This window comes from Peromyscus leucopus, chromosome 1 (assembly GCF_004664715.2).
Source record: "Peromyscus leucopus breed LL Stock chromosome 1, UCI_PerLeu_2.1, whole genome shotgun sequence".
Classification (NCBI taxonomy): Eukaryota; Metazoa; Chordata; class Mammalia; order Rodentia; family Cricetidae; genus Peromyscus; species Peromyscus leucopus.
This window is the reverse complement of record NC_051063.1, coordinates 30,051,340-30,069,640: the sequence shown is the minus strand read 5'-3', so window position 1 is coordinate 30,069,640 and position 18,301 is coordinate 30,051,340. Positions and strand designations below refer to the sequence as shown.

At 47.4% G+C, this 18,301-nt stretch overlaps 1 protein-coding gene across 19 annotated transcripts in view; it reads right to left on the bottom strand.

Moving 5' to 3' along the window:
• Ablim1 (actin binding LIM protein 1) overlaps positions 1–18,301 on the bottom strand; it is a 294,059-nt gene that overhangs the window by 125,668 nt on the left and 150,090 nt on the right. For all 19 annotated transcript variants that reach the window (XM_028880968.1, XM_028880957.2, XM_028880971.2 and 16 more), the window contains exon 2: positions 3,860–3,994. In XM_028880968.1, the coding sequence (XP_028736801.1) occupies positions 3,860–3,994 (135 nt within the window). The remainder of the gene's footprint in view (positions 1–3,859; positions 3,995–18,301) is intronic.

Sequence of the window (18,301 nt, the reverse complement as noted above, 5' to 3'; positions counted from 1 at the left end):
CGCCAAGTGCCAACTTTGCCGTTTTCTGCCATTCACTCATGACTGCTATTTACTTTTTAATCTTGGAGACGGAGTCTCATGTAGTCCAGGCTAGTTTCAAATTCACTGTACACTGAGGATGACCTCAAGCTTCTGATTCCCCTGCCTCTACTTCCTGGGTGTAATCCTGAGGGATATCCAGGCAAGCGCCACCATAATGTATTTATAGATCACTTGGGATTGAACCCAGGGCTTTGTAAATGCTTGGCAAGCACCCTACCAACTAAGCTATAACCCCAGTCCCGCAGTGTCTTCTGAAGTCAGCACACTTATGAATAAGTATAATTATTGGAAAAGGCAAGTGTCAGCAATGCAATAAATCAAAAGCCAGTGCCACCTCCCTACATAGAAACAGTCTGAGGAAAAATACTGAGGGTATTTAAAAGAAATATTAAACAGTATAATTAAATTTGAATGATGATACACTCCTGAGGACTTGAAATATTATAAAGACCTTTGATTTCATGACATTTGATGGAATGAAAAAAATAACTTAAGGATAATAATTTTCTCACTGTGTAAGAAATGTCATGCTGGGAAGCATAAAAAAAATAAACAACCTCTTTCCCCCACCCCCAAACATTAACCTCAATCAAGTCTTAGTTTCTTAAAGGTAATGATTTAGGAATAATGATCTATAATTAGTATATCAGTTAACGATAAACATTTCATTCATTCATTTGGAGCATATGCACAGTATATTTCAGAAAATTATGAACACTTATCTTATTCTAGTTTGGAACTTAAAAATGAATATTTTAAAAGATCTACATTACATTGATTTGATAAAATAACACAATTACAGGATACAACATATAAAGTTTCCAACACTCAGGCCGATGCTTTCCCAGAGGAATCTGGCATGAATCTGGCTTCTCATTCACAGTAAGAAGGGAGACACTCCTGTGTCTCCATTGTCCCTGCATCCTGGTTCTTCCTGCCTTCTCATCCTTGTCTGAACGCCTAGGATTCTCCCAAGTTAGTATTAAAAGCCTGGGCTCAGCTCTTGGCAGGGTCTGGGGTTATAAGAAACTGCTTCTAAATTTCTGGAGTTTTACCAGTTTTCCATTGAGCCACAAAATGGCCCCAAACCTATGCCAATCTGAGCACAGAGGACAGCCTAAGGGAAGGGCAGCCCAAGCGCACGCGCATGCGTCAGCCTGAGTTCCCGCACAGTCACCTCTGTGAGGCTGGCGGTAGCTCTGTGGACAGATGCCTTTGTATCTTTCTTCTTGGAAGTCTATGCCTAGAATCCATTAGAGCGCTTGTATCGCAGCAAGCATTTGATAAACCCTGTTGACAGGCTGTGTCACTCACAACATTTACGATAGACAAGCTCCAAAGAACTTCACCATGCTTGACTGTTCACTAATGCACTGCACGACCCCAGGCGCCGGGTATTCCGTTCAATATCCAGTACCCACATGGTGGCTCACACAGTCTGGAACTCCAGTTCCGGGGATCTGACGCCCTCTCCTGGCCTCTGTGGGCACTGCATGCATGTGGTGGTGTACAGACACATACAGGCAAAATGCCCATAAACATAAAACACTTTCCTAAAAATTCAGTAGTAGAAGATTAACCCACAGGGTTGGGACCCAAGACAGCATGCACCACCAGACTAAGTGTGAGAAGACACAAACTGACAAGAATAGATAGATGATTTTCTTTGCTTTAGCAACTTTTTGTTAAATTGCCAAATAATTCCTAAGAAATAGCACATGCTTTAAAAATAGAATTCAGTCTAAGGAGAAAATTCAGCACTGCAGGAACACATTTAGAGCATGAATCAAGGTACAAGGTGCAATTTTCCAATATGAAGAAGCTATGCTCAGTCATTGGATTTAAACTAGAAAATAAGAAAACCAAGGAATCATCAGGGGACTACATCTTTGAATCCCTCAAAGTACTGCACACTGACTTCCCAGGTCTGAGGCTAACACTGTCCAAGTCCACTAGAAACATCAGACACCTACATGGCTGCAGTCATTTGCACGTTGTATTTATGTCATCTCTTATCTATTCCTTGAGGTCATGTCTCTGGAAATTCATGAGCAAAAATTTGAAAAAAAAAAAAAATGCTGACTCCAAGTTTCCCAAACTGAGTGGAACCAGAAACCAGTTTCTCAGACATACTCTGCAGGAAGCCTAGTGCCTCTACGCTCTGTACCATATACATTTATGGTTACCTGTATACAGCAGATGCAGACTGCAGATCTGAGGTGATGCGATAGCACATGGTCCAGTATGTTTATTTTATAGAGAGGGCACTAAGCCACAGAGAGACATGTGACTTGCCTGAGATCACAGTGCTTACTGGCATGTCAGGACTCAGGCTCTATGGTACAGCTGTACACTTGGCATACTGAGAACGGTCCATGCTTCCTAAGGATCAGCGTGGGCTGCATGAAAACTCCAGCTGGCCATACTTACTCCAGAAGGCTTTTTTAAAAAGAAGGATCACATAATCCCCGTCTATAACACGTACATCAGAACACTTCTTTTAAATAAATTTAATTGTATGGACAGGGAGCTTAGGAGGCAGTGCCGAGTGCGCACCTAGGATGCTTAAAGGGAAGCTGATGTCTAAGAACAAGGCGTTGAGCACAGGGAAGTACAATGACTCCAGGAGCAGACTCGGAGACTCATGCTCCTCTCTCCCTACACCAAGTACTCTCCTTCCCCTGAACTACACTGATGTGGCATTTCAGAGCACCCAGACAAACTAGCCAGCCTGTGTGAGCTGCAGGACATGGCCTCATGGACAATGGTGTTGAGATCATTTGGATGGGAGTTACCTTTCTGTATGAGGCTAAATTTTCATGTCTTGACATGTGTGATCTCACACACACACACACACACACACACACACACACACACACACACACACAGAGAGAGAGCCTTAGCAGTCAATCTTTTATTTAAAAGGATATTTGTGTTTTTTTAAATTTTATAGATATGAATGTTTGTCTGCATGTGTATATATGAAGCCTATACATGGTATGTTCCAGTCCTTCCATAAATAATGGATACCAAAGTTACTTTACTAGGAATCTCTTCTTTCATAGGGGAAAAAATGGGAAATACAAAAATCTCAAAAACTTCATTGTATTTTCACAAAGCCCCCTCCCTCCACACCTTGTTGTGATATTTTGTTTGTGTTCAGACAAATAAAGCTTGCCCAGAGATCAGAGAAGCAGAGCAGCAGCCACTAGAGACTTCTTACCTCTACAAATCCTCAGACCGGATATGGCCAAGATCCTGTCTCTACCTACCTTATGTTCCTGTCTCTACCTCCCTAGTGCTAGGATTAAAGGCATGCATCACCACTGCCTGGTTCTGTTTCTTCTTTAGACTGGTTCAATCTCGTGTAGCCCAGAGTGGCCTTGAACTCCTGATCTTCCTGCTTCCTCCTCCCAAGTACTGGGATTAAAGGTGTGTGCCACCACTGCCTGGCCTTTATGGTTAACTAGTGGCTAGCTCTGCCCTCTGATCTCCAGACAAGCTTTATTTGTCTGAACACAAACAAAATATCATACAACAGGACCTCAATAAATGCCCTAAGACTTTGCCTTGAGAAGGTCTGGTGTCACCCTGAAGTCTAATCTATTCCTAAACTAGAAGTGAATAAATTAAGAGCTTCTTAAAGCATTCAGATATCACCTAGGAGTCTGGGGTGGCATTCAGAGGACTGTACTGATGGCTACATGCTGCTAAGCAGGAGGCTCAGGCACCACCCAGGGATCTGGGTGGCATTCAGAAGGTATTGATGTGTATTGATGGCTACACGTCACTGGTCAGGATGCTGGAGGTACTGTACCTTTGCAGGTGAAACATTTGATATGGAAATGCTTGGTCTGGACCCGGAGTACTTCGCCCTTGCATGGCTCCCCACATTTATGGCAGTGAATGGCAGGTTTCTCTGATGAGTGGTGAGGGTCCTGAGGATGGGCCACTGGAAAGAAACAGCAAAAGATTTAGGTGAAAAGGAAGCATTTCTAGAAAACAGTCTTTGCAAGGATGTGTGACCGTCCCCAGCATGCAGCGGGAAATGAGCCACGCGGCCATTCAATAAGCACGAGGTGGGCACACACACCCTACCCCATGAGCTTGGATCCACAGCTGTATGCGTCTGCGGCAGCCTTAACAGTCTACTGGGGACACGCATGCTGTCTCGGGTCTTCTGTCTCAACTTCTCAAGGACTACAGATTGTACAAATACAATCCCGTTTCACTTAGTAATTTGCAGTATTTGTGGCACATTTTTGCTGACTTAGCATATCCCAGCAGGAGTTCACTGTAAGGCAAAGGTTCCTCAGAGTCAGGGACCATTTCTGTCTGTTTGGTTTCTGTCCTAACTGTATTTCGTGTCCCAGCTCCTGTCAGCACAGAATGCTCATGCAGTGCTAACTGCTTAGGCTGTGTGGGACAGTTTCTCACTGCCGTCATCAGACAATGCTTTCTATCTGACTCTGGGGACTCATCTAACCTACTGGAGGCCCATTATGAGACTCTCATGGCACACACAGTTCCCACACATATACTAGGAGCAAAAACTTAAAAATAATAACAATCTGCGAAGCCTGGATCCCTCTGCACACGACCTGCTTCCTTGCCCGTAAAGCAGAGGAGTCTGGACCAGTTGGGTACACGAGAATATCCTCTTAGATCCCTGTGCAGTTTTCAGGAAATGTAAGTTACTTTGGCAGTCCTGGCCTCAGAATTGGGTGCAGAGTCTGAACTAACTGCAGAGGGGCAGGAAAGAGGGAGACAGCGAGACAACACCTGGGTTTGTGTCTCTTGCAGGTTCCTTTGGCCAGAGAATGTCAATAGCCCCTTATAGCTAGCAATTTCCTTTGCTGATGAAAAGCCTTAGAACCCATGTGACGTATCAGGCAATCTGCCTTCGACCAACCAACACAAAGAGCAACGGTATCTTTTAGACACTTTTAAAATGTTTGTCAAGGAGGAAAATTGTACCGGGGCAGCTCATGTGGGACTGCTGAGACCCAGCGTAGAAAGGACATCAGAGTGAGAAGCTGGCCATGTGTGACCGCACGTGTGTAAAAGCGTGGCGTGTGGGACATCAGAGCGAGAAGCTGGCTGTGTGTGACTGCACGTGTGTAAAAGCGTGGCATGGATAATAGCACATTGTTCTATAGAGAATGTCCCCCATTATCATTTTGCTGAAAAGAGTTTGGGCAAGATGGTGCAAACAGCCAGTTCCTGACCCCGTTTCTGAAGAACAAGGTTCTTCTTGTGAGGTTTCAGTCAGGAGCAGGTGTGGTTCCATGCTAAACATGTGATTCAAATTCCTAGAGTGGGAGCCTGGGTTCCAAGAATACCAGGAGCCAGGGAACCCAGCATTGCAGGCCACCTGAATTCCTTTCTCTACCTGATACGATCTCTGTATTTACCACCAGATTCGAATTTTCTACAGGAATTAAGGAGGGGTGTGCATGCTATCAAGATCACGGAGAGCACTGTACGTCAAGTCCAAAATCTGTTCACATGGGCATGAAGAAAAAGGTTCTCTCAAGAGTGCCTGCTCCACATGCTGGTGAAGGAACATGTGAGCGTCTCAGTTTCTTCCAGTTGACTCCTGTTTTTCAGCAAAGTTATCATCACTGGGTATCGCGATAATACTGCGCACGGTGCTTACACCTAAGTCGTTTTGTTCGGCTGCACCACCCTTGACTGGCAGTGGGATGAGCAATAATGCTCCCATTTGGTGGATAAGGCAATCGGGCTTCAGAGATGCTGAACGGCCCTCTCAAAGTAACAGCTAGTGTGAGTGCAAAGGTCAACACCTCAGTCCTTCCGGACCTACTATGCTCCTCCCAGACTATTAGAGTAAGCCAGGAAATTGTTACAAGCAAGATATTTATTTAGCCACTTTTATACACAATTCTCAGAGTAACATCCAGGGTTTGGCTTTCAGAAAGAACACTGAGAGTGTGTGTGGAAAAGGTGTCTCTAGGTGGGCCCAGGGCCCTGGTTATCAACAAAATAGTTACGCAACCCCTGAATTAGAAATCCCTGTGCCATGTATTTAGAAAGGCAAATGTTATCTCATCCCCAAAGGCTATCATATAAAAGATTTTTTAAAAAAATGCTGGGGGTGTGTCTCCTGGAAAACTCCCAGACACAGTGGGTCAGAATGTAAATTAATATAGTGTTAGGGAAATACTACGGAGGTTCCAGTCAACAATCCAAACACAGATACCCAAAGGAAATGAAAATGGGTTGGCAAGCAACCTGCCAAGGGCCGAGAAATGGGTAAAGAAAACACGGCACATCTATCCACACAGTGCAATATTATTCATCCATAAGAAGAATGGAATTTGGCCTCTTACGGCAACATGGATGGAACAGGAGGACGTTACGGGATCAAAGCCAGGCTTAGAAAGACGCATGCCACAAGCTCTCAAATCTATACGTTGACCTCACGGAGGTGGACAATGGAGTCGTGGTTACCAGAGCCTGGGAATGAGGTGGGTGAGGGAGGGATGGACTGGTTGACACTTCAGGAGTGCTTTTGGGCATGAGGAAAGGCTCCCGATATGTTAGGGCAGATCAGAAAAACTATGGTTGACAGTAACTGAGTGTTTCAAGTCAGCAGGTAGACAGGATGTGACAAGTCCCAGTACAAAGGAATGGTAAGTCTCCGGGTAACAGATATGCCAAATACCACAACCTGATCATACAACATATACCTACTAGTATTAAAACGTCACACTGTGCTCTGTAAGCACATACAATCACTATGTGTTGATTAAAAAATAATAATAACCAGGCATGGTGTTACATGCCTTGAATCCAGTCCCAGAAAGGCTGATGTGGAAGACCAGGAGTTCCAGGCTAGCCTGAACAACATCATGAGTCCTCATCCCCAAAACTAAGTCAAACAACAAACAAAAATAAATAATTTAAAAAAATGCAGTCCCCCCAACATTGCCCAGGAGTAGGGGTCAAGAATCTCTTTCTAGTAAATCCCTCAGGCAATTCTTACACACACACCAGATGAAGAACCTCAGCCTTCTTTTCTAAGAAGTGTTTTTACTTTTATTTTTAATTATGAGTGTTTGTGTGTGGGTTTGTGCTTGCAAATGCAGTATCCATGGAGCCCAGAAGAGAACAACGAGTCCCCTGGAGCTGGAGTTACAGGTGGTCGTGGGATGCCCTATACAGGTACTGGGAACCCAAACTCAGGTCCTCTGAAAGACAAGTATGGGTCTTAACCACTGAGCCATCATGCCCTGAATATTAGCATTCTTATCATTGAGTAGGCCTGCTAAAACAAAGAGTTAGGATTTACAGCACACCTCTCAAGACCACCCTCTTCAGTGTATCCTACAGGTGTGCACCACAACCAGGAGGGCCCATCCTCTCCAGAAACAATGTGGCAGCACCGGACATCCCTTAAATGGAGAGGGAGTTTCTGCTTAAGAAACCCTGAGACTTCTGACTCTCGATTTCATATTGCTAAGCAAGCCAGCCAGCCAGGCTGACTCACGAGGAGAGAAGGAAGGTATCTACCACTCTTGGCTCTTCTGTGTATGTGAACAAAAGAGCCAGCTCAAATGCTGGCAACTGTCCCCGAGGTCAGGGCAGAGACCACATTTGCATTCTGCAAGCATTTCCTTTAGAACGATGTATTAGACCTGAAGGCTTCTGTGCCTGGAGAGAACTTTCACCTTCAACCAGATATAGGCAGACCAGACCATTTATCTGCCTCTCCTTCAACTGCCAGCCTAAGCTCGTGTGTGTGTGTGTGTGTGTGTGTGTGTGTGTGTGTGTGTGTGTGTGTGTGTGTGTGTGTGCGCAGAATCACTCACTGGGGAAGAATTGGGATTTCTTATCGTGTATTTTATCCTAACTAAATCAGTGTAGACAAAAGAAACCTCCCTCCTTTTACAAGGTGAACAAAGAGGTCCCTTTTATGTGGCTGTCCTTGGAGGTTTAGTCATTACCAAGTGAATGGCGGTGTTTGCTCCAGCGTATGCTGAACTGTGCCAAGCTGAGCTGCCTGCAGTATACCTCAGGGCCGGACTCACTGAGTCTGCTCCTGGCTCTTTTGCTAATTTTCACTCCGATGATTCCATTAGAGTCTGGGTGGTCTCTGCTTCTTCTACTGACAGGGGAAACTGAGAAATAAAAGCTCACATTCTGGTTAAGGCTGATGTGCCCTGTGCCCCAACTCTTCCCACTGTTTCTAGTGGTCAATGATTTACCCTGGGATGGGGGTGGGGAGAGCTGAAGCAGTGGAGGGGATGGGGGTGGGGAGCGTGTGTGTGCAGAAGCTGTGATCATCTTATTGGCAAATGGGAAAAGTATCATATCAAGTTTGGAGAGGCTTTGGCCCCTCTGACAACACTACCCACTGCAAGCTATACCCAAGGGGCCGTGGGTTCACAGTAAATAAAATGGCCTGACCACACCTCTGAAACTCCAGGGCAGAAATGAGATTAGGATGCAAGCCACTGAGGAGATTCCAGCAACCTCTGGAGTCCTTAGGCAGAGTCCACTACAGAGCCGGCCCTGCACCCTTCAATCAAATCCAGAACCAGTCTCTTCTTGCCCATGCTCCATCCATCCCTCTTGGAGACAGACAGGAAACTGTGGAGGAACACGTGAAATGAAAACTCCAGAACAGGAAAGATCGGACCTGTGTGAGACAGACAATAAGCATACCTGTGCTCTGGGTCACCTGAAATATTCAGAAACGCCCACGTCACAGCCGCCCCCAGCCTCTGACAGGACGTGGCGCTTGATGGCTTTCAAGGACGCATCATGCCTGCCTTAACTCATTTTACTCTCAGAGCTTTGGGGGAAGAAAAAGCAGGATCCAACAACTGACTTTTACCAAGAGGCAAAGGAAGGCTCAGGACGGGATGACTCACTCGGGGTGACATAGACAAAAAATACAGCTGGCAATAAATCAAGGTACAAATGCTGATGTCACTTTCTCTGTCTCTCACTAAATTCTGCACACTGCCAACTTCTCATTCTCTGCTGAAAACCAAGCCCAGGCCCTCCACCCCTTTCTCAGGTTGCTGGGAGCTTCCTGCTCACAGATCTCCGTCTTTCCCAGAGCGACCTGCGAGAGCTGTCTGCTCCCACTCCTTAACTGTGGGTGGGCTGCTCTTTCCTCCCATGGGGAACAGTGTGGAAAGGCAGAGGAAAGGAATAGCTGTACAATGGAGACATCTAACAGTCCTGCCTCAGGCAGGGCCGAGGTCAGTGAGTACAGTGGCAGGTGGTGCAGGAATGCACCTTTGAAATGACGGGATGGAAACTCACTACTACTGCATTCTTTCTGAAACAAAAAACCCCATAATCTTACTGAAATCCTGAGAAAAATCATGAGAGAGAGAGAGAGAGAGAGAGAGAGAGAGAGAGAGAGAGAGAGACCGAGCATTCTTCAAAATGATCAATGTCATTAAAAATTAAGAAAGTCTGTGAAACTACCACAGAGAAGAGGAACCCAAGGAGATATGGCGGCTAAATAGAGTGCAGTGCTCTGACCGGCTCTTGATACTGAGAAGTGTAACTCTGGTCCCCACCAAAGAAACGTCTCTTTGCCACAGATGGAGACCATTAAAAAAATACCACAACTGGTCAAATGCAGAGAACAACTGGCTGTGGGGCGCCCAGCCCCAGCCGATACGTCTAGAACAGAACCTACGGTTCAGGGAACAGTATAGAAGTGGAGGTGGAAGACCGTAAGAGCCAGAGGACCAGAAACGGAGATTGTGTCCTAAACCAGACAGGAAAGCTTTTCCCATGATCCCACAAAACATGGCTGCCCAACAAGAACAAATAGGCACACTGACATGGAAGAGGGAACTTTCAAGGGGCCCCACCCTGCTGTGGGGTGTTCTGTATGGCAAATGTGTCAATAAATAAGACACTGATTGGCCAGTAGCCAGACAGGAAGTATAGATGGGACTAACAGAGAGAAAAATTGAGGGAACAGGAAGGGAAGGGAGAGACTGCCTGCAGCCACCACCAGGACAAGGAAGATGTAAGGTACCAATAAACCACAAACCGAGTGGCAAAGTATAGATTAATAAAAATGGGCTAAATAGAAGAGTAGGAGCTAGACAATGATAGGCCTGAGATAATGGCCAAGCAGTTTAAATAATATAAGCGTCTGTGTGTTTATTTTATAAGTGGGCTCAGGGACTGCCGGGGCTTGGCGGGACCTGGAAAGAAAACTCCAGCTACACCACCCCTAGACAAAGAACTGCGGGTGCTAAGGGATGCTGACACTGGAGGAGGGACAGTCTTCCCCAGGCCTGGGCACTCCAATCAGTCATCCAATACCAAGTGTCAGCCCTGAAATCATACATATAAACAACACCACATGGACTGAGCAGGTTGTATTTATATGTTTATATGAAAACAACATTGACAATTAAAGAAAAAAAGAGACGAAGAGTTAGAGAGGGGTTGGAGGGAGGGAAAGAAGGGGGATGAGATGTAATTATGATTTCAAAAAAATTAAAATTAAAAACACTGAGGAACATGGGCCTTAGTTAAGGATGTTAGGAATATTGCCTGGCTTATTATAACAAATGAAATTATAGTTATATATTAGTAATGAGGGAAACTATATGTCAGGCATGGAGCTTGCTGCATTATTTCTCAATTTCTGTATTCCAAAGAAAATTGTTTTAAAGTAAAGCTTATAAAAGAACAAAAACAAAACAACTACAGAACCCTCCGGTAGCTCTCCAGGTCACCACATATCAAGCTCAAGGCTCTCTGTAGAGACACCAGAAACAGTAACGTTTGAGATTTCTAAAATGGTGTGAGTTCAGCTGAGAAGCTCTGAGCTCAGGCAGTCTTCAGAGACAGAGCGCTGGAATATTACTAACACCCAAGTCTCTCTGGAGGGGGACTTGAGGGCCCCTGCCTGACCTCACCGTAGCGCTTCTCCTAAGGCCTCCGCTTACTCTGCACACCCTGCTTAAATGATCCCTGTTTGTGCCATCTCTCCAAGTCTACCCTGACTGACAAGGTCCAGTCCAGGACCACCCCAGGTTCTGTCACAGCTCTGAGCTTCTGAGATGGCGTAAATGGGTCAGAGGTCTCCTTTACCATATCCTTGCCCCCCACCCAATTCCAGCTCAGGAACTGCAGAACAAAAGAAGGGGTCACTGTATTGGGGGTCTTGGGAACTGCAATCTGAGACATGTTAGCTCAGAATGTGGATCAGCATTCAGGAGGCAAGAGGCAAGCACTCTCAGTGAAGATTCCTTTGTGAGGAAACTGCTGTCAGAGTTAAAGCCGGGCACTGTGTGGCTGGGGTCATGTGACCCACAGAACATAAAGAGTGGTAAAATGCTAAAACAGGAGTCCGAAGCCTCTGGATCTCTGGGCACACGTCAATCAAAGAGTGAGGCAAACAGCTCACACCCTGGCTGCAGCTGGACTCACAGCCAGAAGGACACACAAGCCCAGCCTCCTGATGGCTTCTCCATTTCATTTGTATGTGTGCATGGTCTGTGCAGGTGCACATGTGGAGAAGACAGCCTCCGGTCACTCCCGAGGCTCTGTCTACCTTCGCTGCTGCTGTTCTTTGCAACAGGGTCTCTCCCGAGCCTAGAACACACCGCACAGGCTGTGTAAGCCACCGAGCCCCGGGATCCAACTGGAACTGCTCCCCCAGTCGCCACACCTGACTTTCCCTTTCTTCTCAACACTGGATCTGGAGACCGGTCTCAGGTCTTCATGCTTGCAAGACAAGCCCTTTCCCAAGTGAGCTACCTCATCAGGCTTCCAAGTCCATCGAAAAACCCTTTTCAGTGTTGCTGGCAACATAAATTCCTTTTTATTTACATATTCCCAAACACTGAGTATGGACCACCACTGTCTTGGCTGTTTTTGTCAACTGGATACAAACCTGGACATATCTGGGATGAGGGCATTCTAACTGGGAAAACGCCCCTGAGATTGACCTGTAGGCAAGTCTGAGAAGTACTGCCCAGCTCACTGTGGATGGCACCATCATCCCCTCTGCCCTCACCCAAGGCAGGTGGTCCTGGGTATATAAGCAAGCAAGCTAAACAAGCCATGTGGAACAAGCCCATAAGCAGCATTTCTCTGGTCTCTAATTCAGTTCCTGCCTCCATTTATCTTAGTGATGGACTATTACCAGGAAGTGTAAGATGAAATTAACCCTTTCCTCCCCAAGTTGATTTTGATCATGGTACTTTATCTCAGCAATAGAAACCCTAACCAAGATACCACCGAGCACCAACTTCTTCCTGCTCTGTGTTGGCATCAATCCTATCCCCACACAGCCTAGAGCTCCATGGTCAGTTCCCACACAGCACGTGAATATTTATGATGTCAAATGTAAAACCAGCTGAGTTCTCTCCTCTGTGCTTCTCTGTCTGGTTCCGGGTCAGGAAATCCAGGGTTACTACTCAATACCATGACTAGGGCATCTCTCATGTGACCGAACTTCTGCTATGGCAAACAAGTAACTCAGGAAATACTACTACAGGGGAAAGCATTAGGAGCTAAGTCCAATTCCCAGAACCCACTGGGAGAGGGCATGGGGGAAGCAATATGGCAGCTTAGACTTATGATCCAGCGCTGGACAGGTGGACCAGGAGGATTCCTGGGGCCTGCAACTGTGAATTCCAGGTAAAAACCAGAAACCTCATCTCAAAAATAAGGCGGGACAGTGTCCGAGGAAGATATGACAACTAAAGATGCCCTTTGAGCTCCATACATTTGCACACACATGCACCCCCACACGTGAACACACACACACACACACAAGAACACTAGTAAATACTATTACAGGTGACATTTACTGAACACTTACTATGCTCCAGGCATACTGTCCTGGTATGCCAATCACAGACAACCCTTCCCACAGATGCCTTATGGGATACTGTTTTCCATTTTTGTTTTGCAGGGAAGGAAACCCAGGCAAGAAAAGTCGAACACCTTGTGCAGGATCACATCTAACCGTCTATTCCAAAGCACACACTTGGGAACCATGGGAGGACTGGGATTTCCACAGGAAAATCTTATCCAGCAGAGAAGGAAGTGGAGCTGGCGCAGCGAGGCTCTCTAGATCCTGATTAGCAGAAGAGAGGGACACACACACACACACACACACACACACACACACACACACACCCCGCTGCACTGGAAAAGGGGCGCCTGCTCTAAATAAGAGAGTCATGAGCAAGCGATGGTGGGGGGCTCTTCAGACTGAGAACTGCTCCACTGTCTACGTGGAACGATCGGCCAGGAAAGGCGAGACAGCCAGGAGGCGCTGCCTGCCGCCCAGACGCACAATCCTCAGCACCCACGCGAGAAGCCTGGTATGGCCATGCTTGTACCTGTAATCCGAGTGCTGTAAGGAACAGAGGTCACTGGGGCTTCCTGGCCAGCTAGTCTAGCACAAACAGTGACCTCCAGACTCCGTGAGAGACCCTGCCTCATGGGAACAAGAGGGACCATGACACACACACACACACACACACACACACACACACATTCTGCTTGAAGACAGGACTTCTATTCCCTTGGGAGTCTGTGCTGGAGCCAGGGCTTCGTTACCTAGCCGGCTTTCCCGGCTTCTGCCACCTCCCGAGCACACACCCTAGCGTTGTGCTCTCTCCCACCTCCCACCTCCCTTTCTTTGTGCTAGAGCAGCACAGGAAACGAGAAATGCAAGCGGTTAATAAATGCGCAGTGTGCTTAATTTGCAGTTTACTCACAGCTCATTTCCTGCTGTGGCAAGTGGTGGTTACCAGAAGCTACACACGAGGTTACCCTGTCATTACTGGTCCAAAACGAGCCTTCTCTTGAATCGGCCTCCACAACCTCACTTTCTGATACCTCGTGAGTGTGGTAATTGGGGTTATTACTCGGCACAAACAGTCCCGCAGGTGGGCTCTGTTCTTGTCTACCTGCTCCACTTGTGGCTTTCTACTGGGAAGTGTCCCCATCCCCAATTTGCCTTTTCTGTAGCAACCTGCTCAGCCCTCTGCTGGGCTCCTGATGGCAGAAACCACCCAGGCTCAAATCCAGTTAATCTGATTCCCCTCAAGGTGAGGAGGCCCGGAGATTACCATCATACAGCCGGCCAATTTCCCCAGGTGACTCACGCCACGTGTTTGCTCTCTGGGCTCCACTGGCCTGCTATACAAGGTGGGTCTCAGAAAGAATCTGACATCAGCGGAGCCTTCAAAGAGTGACTTCCTGGACACCCTGATTGCCATGACTCACCAGGCCAACACTCTCCTGTGACCTCTCTCTGGCTGTTGGAATTTTACCTTATGGTACAGTCAGAATGGGTAAGTCCCAAGGGTCTCTGGCAGGATCAGGATGGACTCGGCTCTGGAAACTGAGGGACCTGACTCCAGCCCTTCCTTTTTCTGTCACGTACCTCAGGCCCCAGGGTGGCAGGTGAGACTATGCAGAGAACATTCCCTCCTGGGGGCATAGCCTGGCACCAAAGCCTGTGTCAGCTGAAAGTCACAAGGGACAGCCAGGAACCTCGAGAGGCAGGAAGGTCTGAAATATGACAGAAACCCCTTCTGGAATTTTATAGAACTTTTAAGGCCACCTGGAGACCTCAAATGGTCTCTGCACCAGAAATTCCTCTTAGAACTGGATCAAACCAACCCCCCGTGGCAGATCACTGCCTCTTAATGGACTGGGACAGAGCCAGGGCCACCCTGATTGTGAGGTGGGAAGGGACTCCCATGTCATTTGAGCTATCTGTGGGAATATGAGTCAAGAGGGGAGTCAGGGTTGAGCAGCCCTTGGCTGAGAATTCCACCATGACCTCCCACCCCCTAATTCCAAACCCAGGCCCCTTCAAGGGGTTAAACAAGAAAGTGTGAAGGTCTAAAGTGTGGACTGGAATGTCCCTGCACCGGACAAACCCACCGGTCACAGCCACAGAGAGCCCCCAACTGTCTTGGCTTGGCTTGTTGGCTGCTTCTTTTTATGTTCTAAGACACACTGGAGTCATTAACCAGCTAACTATGTGTTCCAGACTCGCTTGTGGGATGGTCAGTGTCTGCACAGCATGTCACACTATACAAGAGTTGCCAAAAACTACAACTACCTATACTTCAGCAGCCCTATCCTGCCCATTAGGAAACAGCCTCCAGAGGCGACGGTTTGCTCCAGCAGTGGATGGAGACTCTAGGGCAGCTTGTTATGCAGCCACGGCCTTACTCGGTAGCTTCAAGGTTGCTAAGGTGGAGGTATCTAGACCATGGGAACTGACACATTTTACAAATCGCTGTCTTCCTCTGTGACTGCTGGAAAGCTGACATTTACCTGTGCACCACTACCCCAGGTCACAGTGCCAGCAGACAACAGAGTGAGGCTCCTGTTTGTAAGCTGTAGTACAGGCATTGGAACCTTTCCCAAAAAGGCTTTCCCTCTCCATCTCTGGGAACAGTATTCAAACTCACTCTCCTGGTGAGGTGCTCTAGTGTCTCCACCCACACAGGAGACAAAAGCACAAGCCCCAGGTTTACAAGTGCCCGGCTGCTGCTGCGTCAGGCAAGCTGCAGCTTCTAAAACTACTCTCACTCCTGGCTCCTCCCAGACCTGAAGTTCAGCCTCTTCAGGCTTTCAGTATGACATAACTTTGCAGGGTGCGGTCTTTGCAAGCAAAGGCAAACACACATAATCCACACCTGTCACCTTGCAAGGCATTCTATTCATCCAGGTGACAGACAGCATTAACCCTGGTGACTCCTTCATTTTATTTCACTGAGAGCGTTCATCTCTGCTCCCGTGGAATGGAAGGGAAGTGGTTGTTATCTCCTGGACAAACACTGGTGTAAAGAACTAGAAGCTAAGGTCCTCATTTGCATCTTGAGATGAGGGGTGTAATGAGTGAATAGTCTGGTCCCCGCTACAGCGCATCAGTTCACACCACAAATGAAGTGGGAGACCCTGGGCTACAATCCGGGAATTCGGTGAGGGCTGGGAGGTGACCGCCCAGGGTTAGCCAGGTTGACGCCAGTCCGAGCTCTGCTCCTCGTGAGGCTGTGACTGAACAGGCTGCTTTTTGTCTCTCAGCCTCTGTTTCCTCCTCTGTACAATGGAGCTGAGTCTTACCTTGTCACTCGGGACAGCCTGTGAGTGGAATGAATGCCAGTGGCAGAAGAGACAGAAGCAGAGGCCATGTCTGTCTCCGCGTGCTTCAGTGTGGGAGAACCTTGGGTCATAGTTTAAGGCCCCTGGTCACAGAATGTCCACACACACCACCCGAATCAGTTATGTCAGATGTCGGGTTCTAGTGTCATCTGATTTTCAGAGACAGGTGCCTGCTTTTTCTCTGGAGTGTCCATGTCACCCAAGGATCTACCAGTTCTGAATCCCCATCAGCCTGCCATAGTGCAGAGGCAGCAGTCCTGGTTTTAATCCTTCCAGTGAGATGAACTTGGCTATCATACAACACATCCATTAAAGTGTGCAATTCGATCGTCCTTGTATATTTGCCGAGTCCTGCACTGATCACCACTATGTAGTGTGTGTGTGTGTGTGTGTGTGTGTGTGTGTGTGTGTGTGTGTGTGTGATAGAGAGGAGAAAGAGAGAGAGATAATCTTGGGTGTCATCCCTCAGGCATCATCCATAGCTCTTTAGTATCAGGGTCTCTCACAGGTAAGGAATGTGCCAGGTCAGCTGGGCTGGCTCGCCAGGGAATCCCCAGGAAGTACTCTACCACACCCAGCTTTTATTTTAGGTAGGGCCTGGGGATGGAACTCGGGTCCTTGTGTTTGCAAGGCGAGCACTGTACTGGCCGAGCCATCTCCCCAGCTTCCACCACCATCTGATCTGAAACAGTCATGGCCAGAGAAAGAAATCCTCCTCCCGTACGCAGTCATGCTTCCCTCTGCTCAGTCCCAGGCTGCTGCTCACGTAGACTTCAAACAAAGCATCGGGTTTGTTAGTACCTGTTAGTGTCTTCTCCTACCCATTTGCACGGCAATGAGAAGGAGCCACTGTACCCACATGGACAGGAACCACCCAAACTTCAAAACCTTCCCCATCAACACAACCCCACCCAACAAGGGTCCTCACCTTATCCCCGCCACCCCTTAGGAAGGAGCCTGTACAGAAGCTAGCTCCACTTGGAAGAACGCCAACCCTGGCATCAGCCACCAAAGGTTGGCCAGAGATAAAATACAATTAAAACACAACAGGATGTGTGAATGGGTGATTGGGTGCTTGTGGTGATATTTTATCTGTGCACCCCAATAAAGTTTATCTGAGGATCAGAGGAAAAAAACCAGTCACTATATTAAACATAGAAGTCAGGCAATGGTAGCACACACCTTTAATCCTATCACTTGGAAAGCAGAGATCCAGACGGGTCTCTGTGAATTCAAGGCTACACTGGGAACAGAGCCAGCATGATGGTACATACTTTTAATCCCAGCACTAACCATAAAGGTCTGGAGGTCTGTACAAACAGACAGGAAGTGACAGAGCTGGGCAATGAAGAGGAAATGACGTAGCTGGGCAGAAAGAGGAAATGAGATGGCAGAACAGAAAGGCATTAGGCGTGGGTATACAGGAAGTAGGTCTCTATGGCTAAGGATCTCCAAGTGGTGAAAACGTGGCTGCTTCTTTCTGCTTTTCTGATCTCTTGGTTTTAGCCCCAATATCTAGCTCTGGGTTTTTTTAATTAATAAGACTGTTTAGCAATTTGTCTTATGTGGCGCCCAATATATAGGGCCAAGCCACATGGCTCAATATAGATAAGAATTATGGGTTAATTTAAGTGTAAGAGCTAGTCACTAATAAGCTTGAGCTAATGGCCAAGCAGTTATTAATTAATATAAGCCTCTGAATGATTATTTTATAAGTGGCTGTGGGACCATGGGACTGGGCTAGACCACATGGGGCTGGGCTAGACCACATGGGGCTGGCAGGACTGGAGAAACCTTCTAGCTATAGGTGCTAACACAACAGGGTGTGTGGATGGATAGGGGATAGGGTGCTAACACACAGGGAGTGTGGATAGGGGATCGGGTGCTAACACACAGGGTGTGTGGATAGGGGATCGGGTGCTAACACAACAGGGTGTGTGGATAGGGGATCAGGTGCTAACACACGGGGTGTGTGGATAGGGGATCGGGTGCTAACACAACAGGGTGTGTGGATAGGGGATCGGGTGCTAACACAACAGGGTGTGTGGATAGGGGATCGGGTGCTAACACACAGGGTGTGTGGATAGGGGATCGGGTGCTAACA